This window comes from Acanthamoeba castellanii (assembly GCF_000313135.1).
Source record: "Acanthamoeba castellanii str. Neff unplaced genomic scaffold scf7180000084641, whole genome shotgun sequence".
Classification (NCBI taxonomy): Eukaryota; Discosea; order Longamoebia; family Acanthamoebidae; genus Acanthamoeba; species Acanthamoeba castellanii.
In genome coordinates, this window is record NW_004457343.1 from 90,431 (window position 1) to 103,918 (window position 13,488).

Genomic DNA, 13,488 nt, shown 5'->3' on the forward strand with positions numbered 1-13,488 from the left:
GCAGCTTCGGCGATCGCTCAGTAGCGGCCGGAGGGCGGCGACGACCGACAGCTTCGCCGACGAGCTGTTGTCGTCGCTGACCCACGTGCCCTCGGCGCCGCCGTTCGACTCCTCCATTGCCCTCGCTGCGCCGTCGTTCTCGGCGCACTCGCCCAACGCCGGCCGCCAGCTCCTGATGTCGTCGACGCCGGCCCTGTACCGACGTCATGCGGGCGACGAGGCCGCCCCGCCGTCGGCGCCGCCGCCCACGCCCTACACAACGCCCACGGCCGACGAGTTGGAGGTCCTCCTGCCCAACAACGCCGACGGCGGCGGCGTAGGTGGCAGTCCCTCGCGCATTCCTCAGATGCTTCGTGCGGTGTCGGTCCGCGAGCTGTTCGAGCGCCAGAGGCAGGAGCAGCAAGCCAAGGAGACCGCGCGGAATGCGAAGCGCAACGTGGTCGATCAGGCCTTCACCCTCCTTGCCCCCAGCGCCCCACCCGACGCCCCCGTCGTGAGCGACCGCCGACCAACCGAGCCCAGGGCGCCGCCGCCGACCGAGCGGTCGCCCGCCTATCCGCCGCTTACGCCGCCGCGCCGCGAGACCACCGGCGGCTCGTCGCCCGACCCGCGCACCACCACCCGGCAGCCGCCCCAGCTGCAGCGGCGCATGTCGTCGTCGGACCACCTGCAGCGGATCGTGGACCACTTGTCGCCGGCGCGACCGGCAGTCGTCCAGCGCGTCGAGCCGCTGCCGGTCACGCCCAACCTCACCCCCACGCCCACTCCGGGCCACACGCCCGAGTCGGCGACCGGGCAGCCCCTATGGCCGGCCGACCTGACCGACTTCCTCCAGCGCACCGCGGCCGCGGTGGCTGCTGACGTCAGCAGCGGTAGCAGCGCCACGCCCGGCGGCGGCGAGGCGATGAGACGAAGCGGAAGCGACGGGTTCAGGAAGCGGCTCCAGGAGCTGCGCCAGCAGCGCCGCCAGCGACAGGTGACCCGGCACCTGAGTATCGACAGCCTGTGCCGCGAGTCTGTAATGCCGCTCGACGACGTAGATCCCAATGACAGCGTCGGTCGTCATAATGCCCGCGTATACAACAACAACAAGGACGATGACGATTACAACGATCGCCGTGACCGTGGCCGCCACAGCGATGATGATGACGACTTGTACTCGAGCGACGAGCCCGGCGCCCACGACACGAACTGGTCGTGGAGAGGGTCACCCGACGACGACGACGACGACGATGACGACGATGACGACTACGATGACGACGAGGAGGTGGAAGAAGAGGAGGAGCGCACGATGACCGCGGATGTGAGCGACGACGATGAAGGTCGGAAGCCAAGGCTGCTCAGCCCGCGCGACATCGGCGCGCAGAAGCTGCAGGCCCTCAAGCAGTTGGGCGCCGACCCGCAGTTCAAGCTGCCCACCGCCAAGCAGCCGCCGCCCCAGCAGCAGCAGCGGCCGCAGCGCCAGGCCGCCATGCCGCCGCCGCCCTCGCTCCGGCCCGCAGGCAGCCTCGGCCCCGTAGTGCCGCTGTCCGAGCTCGTCGCCCCGCTCCCCCCGCCCGTGCCGCCCAAGGGCCAGCGGCCGGTGGCCGACGCGTCGGCGTCGCTGGTTTCGGAGCTGCAGTCGGCGTCGACGGAGGGCGGCCTAGATGCATCGTCGTCGCTGCGGCTGTCGGCGGCGGACGCGGACGCGCTGTCGGCGGCGGTGGCCTTCGTAGTGCAGCGCCGCGGGGCGCCGACGACACCGGCCAACGCGGGCATGGAGGCCTCTGCCGCCGCGACGGCCCTGCAGCAGGCGAGTGTCTCGGTGCCGTCGTCGACATCGTCGACGCCCTATCACACCCGCACGTCGCTCCCCTTCTCGCTGGGCTCGCTGTCGGCCTATCTCCAGCCCGACGGTGAGGAGTTGGTCACCGACACCGGCGTGCCAACGCCCAATCGACAGCGCAGCGGCGACGGCGGTGATATGGACATGGACGTCAAGGCCCAGCAGCCCGAAGAGGAGCAGCTTACCCCCTCGCGCCGCAGCTCGCTCAACTCTTCGGCCAGCACCGCCACCACCGGCGTCGTCGCCAACAGCAGCTCCGACGTCCGCGTGCGCACACCATCGTCAACATCGTCGCCGCAGGTGTCGCACGCGCGCTCGTCGGGCGGCGACCTACGACAGCTCATCGTTCACATCGACGAGGCCGAGGGTAGTGGCGGCGGCTCGCGCGTGTCGTCGCCCGCGTCGATGCGCGGGCGGCGAGACACGGTGGTGCTGATCACCCTGCGCTCGGCGGCGACCACGCTGGGCGAGCTCGAGGCCAAGATCCGGGCCAAGTTCCCCGGCCGCGGGGAGGTGGTGGGGGTGGGCGTGTGGATGGGGGGCACCTCGGCCGACCTGGCGTCGAGCAGCAACAACAACCTTGCGAACAGCGGGTGGCTGATACCGATCGGGACGGACGACGATGTCGAAGAGCTCATCCACGGCAACGTGCTACGCGCTCGGTTCGCGCACTGAGTAGAGCTTGAAAGGTTGTGGTTGTTCCTCGACAGGAACATTGGTGGCGTGTAGAAAGGAAGAAGATGTGGTGGTGTGGTTCTGTCTATTGTCAAGGTAAATGAGAGAGAGTTGAACATTGAGATGCCTCGAACAAGGGAATGCTTGCCACCTCGCCGTGTGGGAAAGAAAACAATAAATAAATAAAAGAAAACAGCAAACTATTCGAAATCTGGGTCTGGCCAACATCGAAAGAAAAGATGGCGAGTGTGACGAAACCTACCATCACGTACTTCCCCATCGCTGGACGGGCCGAGGTGTCGCGCCTCATCCTCGAAGATGCGGGCGTCGACTACGACTTTGTCGCGGTGCCCTACCCCCAGTGGGCCGATCTCAAGGCCAAACTCAGCGCCGCTGGTGCCCCTCCACCCTTGGCCTCCTCCCCTATTTTATTCGTACATCTATGTTCGAAAATATTAAGAGGGCGGTGCGTGTCGTGTCGTGTCGCGTGTGCGGCAGGCAAGTTGCCTTTCGGTCAGCTACCGCTGTATGAGGACCCGTCGGGCCTGGTGCTGGTCCAGAGCAACACCATCGCGCGCCACCTGGCCAAGAAGCACGGCTACCTGGGCGCCAGCGACGACGAGGCGGCGCTGGTGGACCAGATGTTCGAGGGCGTGGTCGACATGCTGAACCTCATCGCCAAGGTCTTCTGGTACACCCCGGCCGACCAGGTGGCCGACGAGAAGCAGAAGCTGCTCACCGAATCGCTCCCCGTCCAACTCAACCTCTTCATCAAGCTGCTCGAGAAGAACGGCAACACCGGCTTCCTCGTCGGTGACAAGGTCTCTCTCTCTCTCTCTCTTCGTGTTCGCACAACTAACGCACCGCACACGCACACGACGCACGACACGACACGACACGCAGTTGAGCTTGGCGGATTTGGGACTGTGGGTGGCGCTGCAGCTGGTGTTCATCAAGGCGCCCGAGAGCCGCGACAGCCTGACCGAGGCCTTCCCGCCGGTGGCCGCCTTCCTCGACAACATCGCCCAGAGGCCGCGCATCCTGGCCTACCTCACCCGCGAAGTCTACCACTGAGCGGCTGCCCACATACACAACTTATATCTTTTTTTAAATATCATTTTCTAAATACGAATATGTCGAGGAATATGTGGTCGGGCGGGTCGCGCGGACCATCGGTAGCATGTTAACGCTACGCCAGCCAATCTTCCGCGGTTATGTCAATAAAACTGTGATTTATAATCATTACTATTTTGTGCAAGTCACTCTTGTGAGTGATCCCTTTTCCTCGTCTTACATAGTCGGCAGAGGCCGCTGCAAGAGAATCCGAGAACGAGAAAGACATCTATCTCTCGTGCCTCTCGTGAGATATTTCGTTCATCTTTCCTCCAGGAGGAAACACATCGAAGTAAGCCCCCCCCTTGCAGTTTCCTTTATATAACTATAATCAGACATAAAATGATTTTATAATTTGATGTGTGTTCCGATGGAGGAAAGTGCAGGTCAGGCACTTTCATTCATCTTTTGTTATTAATAATAATAAGAATAATAATAAATCTCACACGAAACCGCGCTTCTGTACAGTGGGGCAAGAGGATGGCGGGCTGCGCGCGACGCTCCTGAAGACGGCCGGCACGGTGGGATGTCTGGCGGGCATCGTTGCCACCTGGGTCGCCATGGCCGAGATCCTCCAGAGCGTACAAGAGAAGGGCGGCAACTCCTACAACAAGGTACCGCCCATGTCATCGTGTGCGCCGCGTGTCGTGTGCCGTGTGTGTGTGTGCTGTGTGTGGTGTGTGTGTGCGCGCGCGCGCGATCTGTGTGCCGTGTGTGCTGTGATAGCTGACAGTGCGATGCTGCAGCCGTACTTCATGTCGTTCCTGGTGCACAGCGCCTACGCGGTGTTCTTCGTGCTGTGGGTGGTCGTGCAGGTGTTGAAGGGCCTCCTCGGCTGCCGACGCCGACGGGCCTCGGTCCACTACGACCTCGTCCTTAGCGACGACTCGTCCGCGAGCGGCGACCACTACCAGTCCCCGCCGCGTCAGCGGCAGCGCACCACATCGATCACCTCGCAGGGACTCGACCACCGCGCCGCCAGCCTGCGGCCCAAGCGCCAGCGATCTGCCGCGGCTGTCGATCGAAATGAAGGCGGCAGCGACTGGTGGCCGCAGCTCAAGGCCAACTGGCTGCCGACGCTGGTCTACTCGGTGCTGGTCTACGTGGTGGTCTACACGTGGTACCTGTCGCTGTCGCGCACGTTCGTGTCGGTCAACACGGCCATCTACAACTCGTCGTGCGTGTTCGTCTTCGTCTTCTCGGTGGCGGTGCTCAAGGAGAAGGTGTCGCTGCTCAAGATCGTCGCCGTCGTGTGCTGCCTCGGCGGGGTGGTGATGCTCTGCGTCGACGGCCTGTCCAGCGACGACAAGAGCACGAAGAAGAAGGGCGGCGGCGACGATGCGAAGAACGACGTGTGGGGCTACGTGCTGGTCATCGTCAGCACCATGCTCTACTCGCTCTACGAGGTCCTCTTCAAGCGCTGGGGCTCGTACAAGGAGACCCAGCCGACGTTGGTCGTCGCCGAGCGCTCCTCGATCAACTACGACGAGCACGATCGCGACAACTATCACGACCACGACCACGACGACCAGCACTACCACGAGGAGGAGGAGGAAGCGGGAGCTTCTGGGAAAAGCAGCGGCAGGGAGCAGATGTGGAAGCGGCTCAAGGTGGTCGAGCACACGATGCTCTTCATCGGCCTGCTGGGCGTGTGGACGATCCTCCTGGCCTGGCCGGGCATCATCATCGTCGACAAGACCGGCATCGAGTCCTTCGAACTGCCCCACGGGTACGCCACGCGCGTTGCTCCGCTTCAAAGCCACCTGCTCACACCGCACACCGCACACACACACATGACACGTGAACACATTACACGCAACACACAGAAAATCGCTGCAGGGAATTCTGATCACGATGGGCCTCGACGCGCTGTTCAACTGCCTGCTCATCCTGGGCATCGTGATCTCGTCGCCGCTTTTCATATCGGTCGGCAGTCTGCTGACCATCCCGGCGTCGGTCGTGAGCGACTGGCTGCTCCACGGCACCGTGCTGCCGATCCTCTCCTACATGGGCATGCTGGCCATCGTCGTTGGCTTCCTCCTGCTCACCCTCTCCGAGTTACTACACTTCAAGTTCCGCAAGCACGACCACGACAAGAACAAGGGAGCCTGCGACCACCTCGTCCCCTCGCTCTACTGATGAGACCAAGGAAGAGAAGGGGAGAAGGGACAGATTGATCGCTACGCCATTTGTTCAATCTCTGTTCCCGCCAAAAAATAATATTATTTTAATGATTAATTCGCCACCTTAACAGAGTGTATGTCGACGAGAAAGAAAAGTGGCTTTCTCTGGTATTTGTTGGGCTGCATCGTGCATCCCTTTTTTCCTTCTTCTCTCCTTTCCTTCCCTATCCATCGCAGCACGATGCCCAAGTTGTACGTAGCCCCTGCCAGTCTGGTCGGCCGTGGTAGTGGGGGCGATGGGGGTTAATCTAGGCGTCCGGATGTGACATTCGTTTGTAGATTGCATCCAATTTATGCCGCTGGATGCATCTGTTATTAATCGATTGATGTTATCGTGGTATATTGCAGCCTCAAGCCCGGTAAGGTCGTGATCGTCCTCAACGGCAGGTATGCCGGCAGGAAGGCTGTCATCGTCGAGAACCGCGACGACGGTACCAAGGCTCGCCCCTATGGTTACGCCGTCGTTGCTGGCGTCGACAAGTACCCCAAGAAGATCACCAAGTCGATGGGCAAGAAGAAGATCGCCAAGAAGACCAAGATCGCCCCCTTCGTGAAGGCCATCAACTACAACCACCTGATGCCCACCAGGTACGACCTTGTCCTTGGACTGTATACCGGTGGTAATTACGTTGGGGACCGAATTACTCACAAGAGGATCGCTCTTCACAGGTACGGTCTCGATGTTGAGCTCAGGAGCATTGTCTGCAAGGAGAACGCTCTCGAGAAGGGTCAGAACAAGTACAAGACCAAGCAGGCCCTCAAGAAGGTGTTCCAGACCAGGTACCATACTCCCGCCTTCCTTTCTTTCACTCTTCTCTCCCACTTCTCTTAGGATGACATCTTCACACTTTCCTGAATCACAATTTGTAGATTTTAGACATTTGCACGTCAGTCTGAATCCACTTTCATTCTCTTCTCACCTCTCCTGTCTTGCATCTCCGCTCACATATCCTTCCCCCCACAGATACAACTCCGGCAAGAACAAGTGGTTCTTCACCAAGCTCAGGTTCTAAGTTGTTCTAGTGCAGATTTTGGCGGTAGAAGCTGGCGATGAATAAATAAACACAAAACAACTCCTTCGCGTCTCCTTGCGTTTTCGTGAGCCACAAGAAGCCCTGTTAGGACGTGAAAAGCAGTACCTCGACAAGACTGACCATGCCTCAAGTTTGATCGTGTCGCATAACTGCTCTCTGCGCCGTCCTTTCGTGATGCTCAGGGCGCTACCCCGTCTCGCTTGCCGCATCATCTTCTACGCTGACGTCTTCCGCTGCTACCCCAACTCGGTACAAATGCCATAACGCCTCTTCAGTACTGAAGAGGACAGCTACAGTTTTAACTCAAGCACTACGTCTGACCACGACAGGATTCTCTGCGCGGGTGGGTTTTTTGTGAAGGGGGATTGTCGTTTGGGTTGTAGAGGAGGGAAGGGGTCGACCGTTTGAAGAACTTCGCGGTGCGTGCAGTGCGAAGCCGATCGGCGACCAGAGGCTGCCCACAGCAAGCTGCGGGCATGAGTGCCAACTGATCCCCCACGAGAAATAAGTTTAATCTTGATGTGAAGCAGGAACGCTTCACTACCAGAGATTAAGCTGATAAGAACAGATACTACACTTGATCTTAGCCAAAAGGCCGAGAAGATACTTTCCCTGTTGGCCTCTCGCCGCTCTTGACCCCGCCCAGCGATTTTGCGCTTGTGGGTTGCCAAACTACACCGCTGGCCATGGCTCAGATAGCAATGATTGGTGAAGCTCGTCACGTTGCTGTGACGTATGGATATGATCCGGCAATCAAGGCCGGTAAACAACAAGCTCTCGAGGTCTCCTTTCAGGGTACACACGACTCGCCCGTGGTAGAGGGGTTGCAAGAGAGCATCATCGTGAGCTTCGTCGAGACACAGAGCTTGAGTGCATTTTAGTTCCGAAAGAAAATGCACTTGGCGCGCGACAAGTCTTGGTGAGGCAAGGAAGAGGACCAGAGGAAGATGGACGTCGAGTCTGGGCGGCTGGCCCACCGGCACCCACACCACGGCAGGCCACCATACGCGCACTTCGCCAAAGACTCACCGGCAGTGAGGAAGCATCCTCATCCATCTTTCGCTCAGCACCGCGGACGCAGCTGCTTCAACAGACGAACAGCGAATGAGTGTTACAGCTTACTCTCGCTCGATGACAAGTGCCTTGTCACAGCCTACGTTCTGGTCGTCCTGCTCTGCTGTCTCTTCTTTGCTCTGATCGGGGTGGCCATCTATGCCACTGCGCTCTTCCTCGCCCTTCCTGATTACGCCGACTTCACCACGGAGCCAGATTCCTCTTCATCATCTTCATTCGATCCGAGCCTTCGCCTGCCACGATTAGGCGGTAAGGGCTTCTTCATCGTTGGCGCGCCACCACACTCTTCTCTCTTCATCGACGATTCAGATGGATCAGTGCACATCTTCCACGGCATCTCCTACGTGCTGCGCAAATGGTCCACCGACGCATCGACGGACCTGGCCACGTCGCGATCGCGTGGTGGATCATCATCAAGTAGCGCCATTAATCGCGATTCCCCAAAATGGCGCCAAGCGCCCACTACACAAGATGAAGAGATCGAGCGACACATGCAGGCTATCGCCGGGCTGGGCCTCAACCTGGTGCGGCTGGGAGTGCAGTGGGCCGACTACGAGCCCAAGCGCGGCCACTACGACCCGTCCTATGTGCGTCTCGTGCGCCACGCCGTGGATGCCGCTGCTCGACAGGGTCTGCGCGTCCTCATCTACTCTCACCAGGTTCGTAACCGTGCCCCCCCCCCGTGTGCGTGTGCGTGTGCGTGTGCGTGTGCGGTTCTATGATTTCGTGTGCGTGTGCGTGTGCGTGTGCGATGCACAGCCAAAGTGTGGTGGCTGGCTGAACAGTGGTTGATCGCTGCAGGTCATGCTGTCAGCCAAGCTGTGCGGGGAGGGGTTCCCCGACTGGGCCGGTACATCCCCGCCTTGGGTGCGACCTTGGGTCGTCTCATACCCCTCACCTCCGCCTTCGCGCAGTGTTGCCGTCCGTGTCGGGTGACAACGTGCGCAGCATGGGCAAGACCTTCGACGTACCGCCTCCCAACCCATCTGTACACAATGTTGCGTGCGTGCCGCTCCGTACTCATCTTCAAGCGCTTCACTCTGATCGGCCAGGACTTCTTGGATCGAATCGATCGGCTGAGATCCGGCCTTTACAATGATCACGATGGCGATGGCGAAGACGATGACGAAGTCGAGGCGTGGGACTGGATTCATGGGGTCGACGACCAGGGCCAAGATCACCCACAGTCGGATCAGCAGGAGGACATCGGAATGGAGCTTCCCGAGTACTGTCCGGCTTGGCTCGCCCCTTCCTACTACTTCACCCCACAAGTGGCCTCGGTACCGTGTGTTGTGTCGCATGTCGTGCGTGTCGTGTCGCGTGTGCGTGTGTGTGCGTGTGCCGCTGACATTTGGATTGTCAACGCCCAGGCGTACCAGAACTTCTACTTGGGGCAGCAGGGCACGATGCACCGCTTTGGTGCCTGGTGGGCCGACGTGGCGCGCCGCTTCAGCGACGACCCGGCGGTGATCGGGTATCAGCTCCTGTCGCAGGCCTTCGCGGGTGACTACTACCACTCGCCCGCGCTGCTCCACCCGGGCGAGAACGACGCGCGCAACCTCGCCGCCGTCTACGCGTTCCTCTCGATGCAGATCCGGCGCGTCGACACCGACCACCTCATCTTCTTCTCCGACACCTACGCCGTGCCGCTCTCGCGCTCCATGTCGCCCACATCGTCGTCATCGTTGTCGGCGTCGACACCGTCGGCCGGCGCCGCGTACTCATCAACGGCCAGCCGGGACTCGCTGGTCACGCACGCCGGCGTGGGCTTCACGCGACTACCCAGCGCGACCTTTGGCCGCGGCGGCCGTATGCAGCGCGAGTGGTGGGCGGAGGGCGACGGCGACGGCGACTGCGAACACAACGACGACGACTGCGATGACGATGACGGCGCGGGGCGGAAGCAGGCCGGCAAGGAGGTGCTGGCCTTCTCCTACGAGTGCTGGTACTTTGACCAGACAGACCCGTTTCCCGTGCCGGCCTACCAAGAGACCTGCAACCTATTCAAGGGCGAAGGTACGTACCCCAGTCTTGTGCGTGTGCGGTCGTGTGTGTGTGTGGGGTCGTGCGTGTGACGAGGCTCGCGTTGGCTGACCGATTGCAGACCTGTTGGGCTACAGGAAGCGGGACGCGCGGCGGCTGGGCAGCGGCCTGTTCGTCCACGGGCTGGGCGGCTGCGGCTCGTCGCGCGAGGAGCGCAGCTGCGAGTACCTCGTCGAGGAGGCCAACGCGGGCTCGCTGTCGTGGAGCTACGGCCTCGATCAAGACCACGACGAGGTGCGACGCGTGCTCGACGCCGCCGCCGGAGGCGAGACGCAGCTGCGACGACTGCTGAGCCGGCCTTTCGCACGCAAGCTGGCCGGCGTGCCCCGATCGTCGACCTTCGACCCCAAAACGCGCCACTTCACCCTCGCCTTCTACCCTTACGCCCGTAGGAGCTCCTTCTGTGCCGTGAGTAGTGTTGTTGCGCGTGCTGTGCTGTGCTGTGTGCGGCGAGTGTCGTGTCGTGTCGTGTGCACACAAACTGATGGGGCGGTGGTGTTCAGAAGAGCGAGGTGGGAAAAAGGCGAGTGGTGTGACAGAGATCTACCTTGACGAGGAGCTGCACTACCCGCAGGGGTACACGGTAAGCGTGTTCCCCCTGCTCCTCGAACACGCGGCAGTGCCGGAGAAGAACATCCTGCGCCTATCGCTCCGAGCCGAGTTCGGTCAGGGCAGGTTCGAACCGGGCGAGGTTGTGGTGACCATCGCCCCCAAAAAGTGAACTACGACCTGGCCCCAAATGAAACTGACCTCGCATCAAGCACGAAAGCACACGACACCCGCAACACGACACGCACGGTGTCGACACAAAACACGAGCGGCGAAAAAAAGCAGTCCCATAATAGGAGGGAGGCACGCGGAGGGCAGGGCTCAAAAGGGGGCGGCGGGGCACAGTGCAGGTTGGACCTCCCGAAAGGGAGGCTCCATCTGTTAAAATTGGAACGATACAGAGAAGATTAGCATGGCCCCTGCGCAAGGATGACACGCAAAATCGAGAAGATACCCAACTTTTTTTGATACCCCTCCAAGCCAGAGGCTGGAAAATCCGCCACACAGGGGTAGCCAGCAAATAGTCCCTAAGCCCAGTGTATTGTGGATTTTAAGCCTTTGTAAAATTATCTTTGGTGAAGATGAGTGGCTTTATTGAGGAAATTGGCACTTGCAGCCCATCACATGGCAGTGCTAGCCTAATGTGAGCAGCTGGCAGGAGCCAAGAATTGATTTGCAGTGTGGAGAGAGGGGGAAGTTGTGGATGAGATTTGAAGCATTCTTTACCACATCAAGTGCATGGGCAGTTTTGGGCTGGGTGAGGAAAGTGAACTCTGAATTGCACCAGTAATTGCACCAGTGACATGAGTGTGGCTTGCCCATGCTTGACAATTGCCACACATGTTCACTTTCTGCTTGAAAACCTCCCCTTGGCTGCAGTTGGAAAGAAAAGGAATGAAATCATGTGAATCTGCTTCTGCCTGGTGCTTCCTTGATGAATTTTCTGTGGTGGTTACCTAACTCTGGTCACTAGCCCACCAGACAGCACACAGAAATCACTGCATCAGGTGGGCAGGTGGTACTGCAATGATATTCAGTGAACTAAGGCAAAATTGAGGGGGAAGATTAAGATCTATTTTCTGCTGAAGAGTTAGCTGGCCTCTGGCTTGGAGGGGTATCAAAAAAAGTTGGGTATCTTCTCGATTTTGCGTGTCATCCTTGCGCAGGGGCCATGCTAATCTTCTCTGTATCGTTCCAATTTTAACAGATGGAGCCTCCCTTTCGGGAGGTCCAACCTGCACTGTGCCCCGCCGCCCCCTTTTGAGCCCTGCCCTCCGCGTGCCTCCCTCCTATTATGGGACTGCTTTTTTTCGCCGCTCGTGTTTTGTGTCGACACCACGCGTGTCGTGTGCTGTCGTGTCGTGCGCTCATGCCGTGTGCTGTCGTGTTGTGCCAGACGCGCTGTGATACACATGTGTGCTTGTGTAGTGAATAAACTGAAACCAACCACTGTTCATGTTCCAATCGCCAGCACAGACGACAGACGGCTAGAAGAAACGAGCATAGCTGAGGGAGACCTTGCCCACGTTCTGGCGCAGCACATTGCGCAGGGTGCGCATGAACGGGTCCACATTGCACGCCACCGGCTGCCTCTTGTCCTCATCGCCCTCCTGCGGATACTGTGATGGTTCGCGCGCTCGGTCGTGAGTACCATCAAAAAAGCTGTACCGCGTTTGGTGGTAGTGGTGCACAAAAGTTATGGTGTGAGGGTGGTGTTACCTTGGGCTCGTAGGTCGAGACAAAGTAGTGGTTAGGCGAAGGCGGCGAGTGGTGCAGGAAGTCCCACACGGCGAGCAGGATGGTCGTGATCTCCTCCGGCGTGATCTCGCCCATGATCTCCCCGCAGTAGCACAGCGGAGCCGGCACCTGGTGCGACCACCATCACCACCATCGTCAATAACAACAACAATCACACGCAGTGAAACGAAACACATCATGTGGCCTGGCCTGGGTGATGAGATGAGCAACGAGGCTAGCCATGATGATGATGCTGATGATGATAGTAGTGGAGGGGTATCAAAAAAAGTTGGGTATCTTCTCGATTTTGCGTGTCATCCTTGCGCAGGGGCCATGCTAATCTTCTCTGTATCGTTCCAATTTTAACAGATGGAGCCTCCCTTTCGGGAGGTCCGACCTTGAGAAGGCCCAGAGGACCCTTTTGAGGGCGCCGCTCCACCAACCTCCCCTCCATTATGGGAGCGACAATTCCGTGTGCTATTTTTTGTGTCGACACCGTGCGTGTCGTGTCGTGTCGTGTCCATATTGGGGGGGGGAGGCGTACCCATTTGGCGCTGCGAAGGAGTTCGAGAAGGCGGCAGGTGAAGCTGAACTCGGTCGATGTCTTCGGCTGGGGCGCGATCTCGGCGTGCCAGTGCGAGATCGTGTACACCATGAGGCTCCGTATCACCTCCAAACACCGGTACAGAATCGACGGCTCTGCGTGTCGTGCGCATGTGTCGTGTGTCGTGTGTCGTGGCGTGTGCGGTGACATGCGTGTGGCGTGTGCGGTTGAGTGAGTTCGGACTGAAAGCGCTGCGGCGCGGTGGTGCGGTGGGAGGGGGGCGAAGAGCGCACCTCGGGCGATGAGTTCGAGGAGGGGCACGAGGATGGCGTTCTGGGTGAAGATCTTCTGCACGAACTGGTCGCGCGCGAAGGTCGGCCGCCGGGGCAGCACCTCCTTGTACTGTTCGTAGGTGGGCGTCGGGTCCTGGGTGCGCATGAGCCGCGCCAGGTACAGGTCGGCCAGCACGCCCAGCCGCTCCACGTCGTCTGCGTTGATTCGAACGTTGGTCGGTCAAAGCCGGTAAAAAGTCAGCTAACGTCGGTCAAAAGTCAGCCGCCACGGGGGGGGGGTGGAGTTACTGTGGTGAACGCAGAGCGAGAGGAGGTCGATGATGTGTCGTTGGTTGTCCTGCAGCAGCATGGCCTCCAGCAGCACCTTGTCCTGGTAGTGACTGCACACGCACGCACGCAACGGTCAACACTACCACAC

The 13,488-nt window shown here is 59.7% G+C and overlaps 5 protein-coding genes and 1 pseudogene across 5 annotated transcripts in view; 4 read left to right on the top strand and 2 right to left on the bottom strand.

Annotated features, from left to right (window-relative positions):
- Window positions 1–552: 552 nt before the first annotated feature.
- Window positions 553–2,169, bottom strand: ACA1_364360 (annotated as a pseudogene).
- Window positions 2,170–2,739: 570 nt separating this feature from the next.
- ACA1_364370 (glutathione transferase family protein) lies at window positions 2,740–3,574 on the top strand (the record flags this gene model as incomplete). Its single annotated transcript, XM_004335875.1, has 3 exons — window positions 2,740–2,896; window positions 2,999–3,321; window positions 3,404–3,574. The coding sequence occupies 3 exons, from the start codon at window positions 2,740–2,742 to the stop codon at window positions 3,572–3,574; spliced, it is 651 nt and encodes a 216-aa protein (XP_004335923.1).
- Window positions 3,575–4,173: 599 nt separating this feature from the next.
- On the top strand, window positions 4,174–5,752 carry ACA1_364380 (uncharacterized protein; the record flags this gene model as incomplete). The annotated part of the gene is made up of 3 exons (XM_004335876.1): window positions 4,174–4,227; window positions 4,360–5,342; window positions 5,440–5,752. 3 exons carry the CDS (start codon window positions 4,174–4,176, stop codon window positions 5,750–5,752), a joined length of 1,350 nt encoding a protein of 449 aa, XP_004335924.1.
- Window positions 5,753–6,145: 393 nt separating this feature from the next.
- Window positions 6,146–6,809, top strand: ACA1_364390 (ribosomal L27e protein family; the record flags this gene model as incomplete). Its single annotated transcript, XM_004335877.1, has 3 exons — window positions 6,146–6,384; window positions 6,466–6,576; window positions 6,761–6,809. Coding segments are annotated over 3 exons (399 nt in total), but the record flags the coding sequence as incomplete, so codon positions are not given.
- Window positions 6,810–7,777: 968 nt separating this feature from the next.
- ACA1_364400 (uncharacterized protein) lies at window positions 7,778–10,668 on the top strand (the record flags this gene model as incomplete). Its single annotated transcript, XM_004335878.1, has 7 exons — window positions 7,778–8,563; window positions 8,706–8,754; window positions 8,819–8,871; window positions 8,957–9,184; window positions 9,275–9,920; window positions 10,009–10,335; window positions 10,451–10,668. The coding sequence occupies 7 exons, from the start codon at window positions 7,778–7,780 to the stop codon at window positions 10,666–10,668; spliced, it is 2,307 nt and encodes a 768-aa protein (XP_004335926.1).
- Window positions 10,669–11,983: 1,315 nt separating this feature from the next.
- ACA1_364410 (uncharacterized protein) overlaps window positions 11,984–13,488 on the bottom strand; it is a gene marked incomplete at both ends in the record, with an annotated part of 6,456 nt that continues 4,951 nt past the window's right edge. The window contains 5 exons of the mRNA XM_004335879.1: window positions 11,984–12,115; window positions 12,216–12,362; window positions 12,778–12,932; window positions 13,071–13,265; window positions 13,359–13,440. Coding sequence (XP_004335927.1) covers window positions 11,984–12,115; window positions 12,216–12,362; window positions 12,778–12,932; window positions 13,071–13,265; window positions 13,359–13,440 — 711 coding nt within the window. The remainder of the gene's footprint in view (window positions 12,116–12,215; window positions 12,363–12,777; window positions 12,933–13,070; window positions 13,266–13,358; window positions 13,441–13,488) is intronic.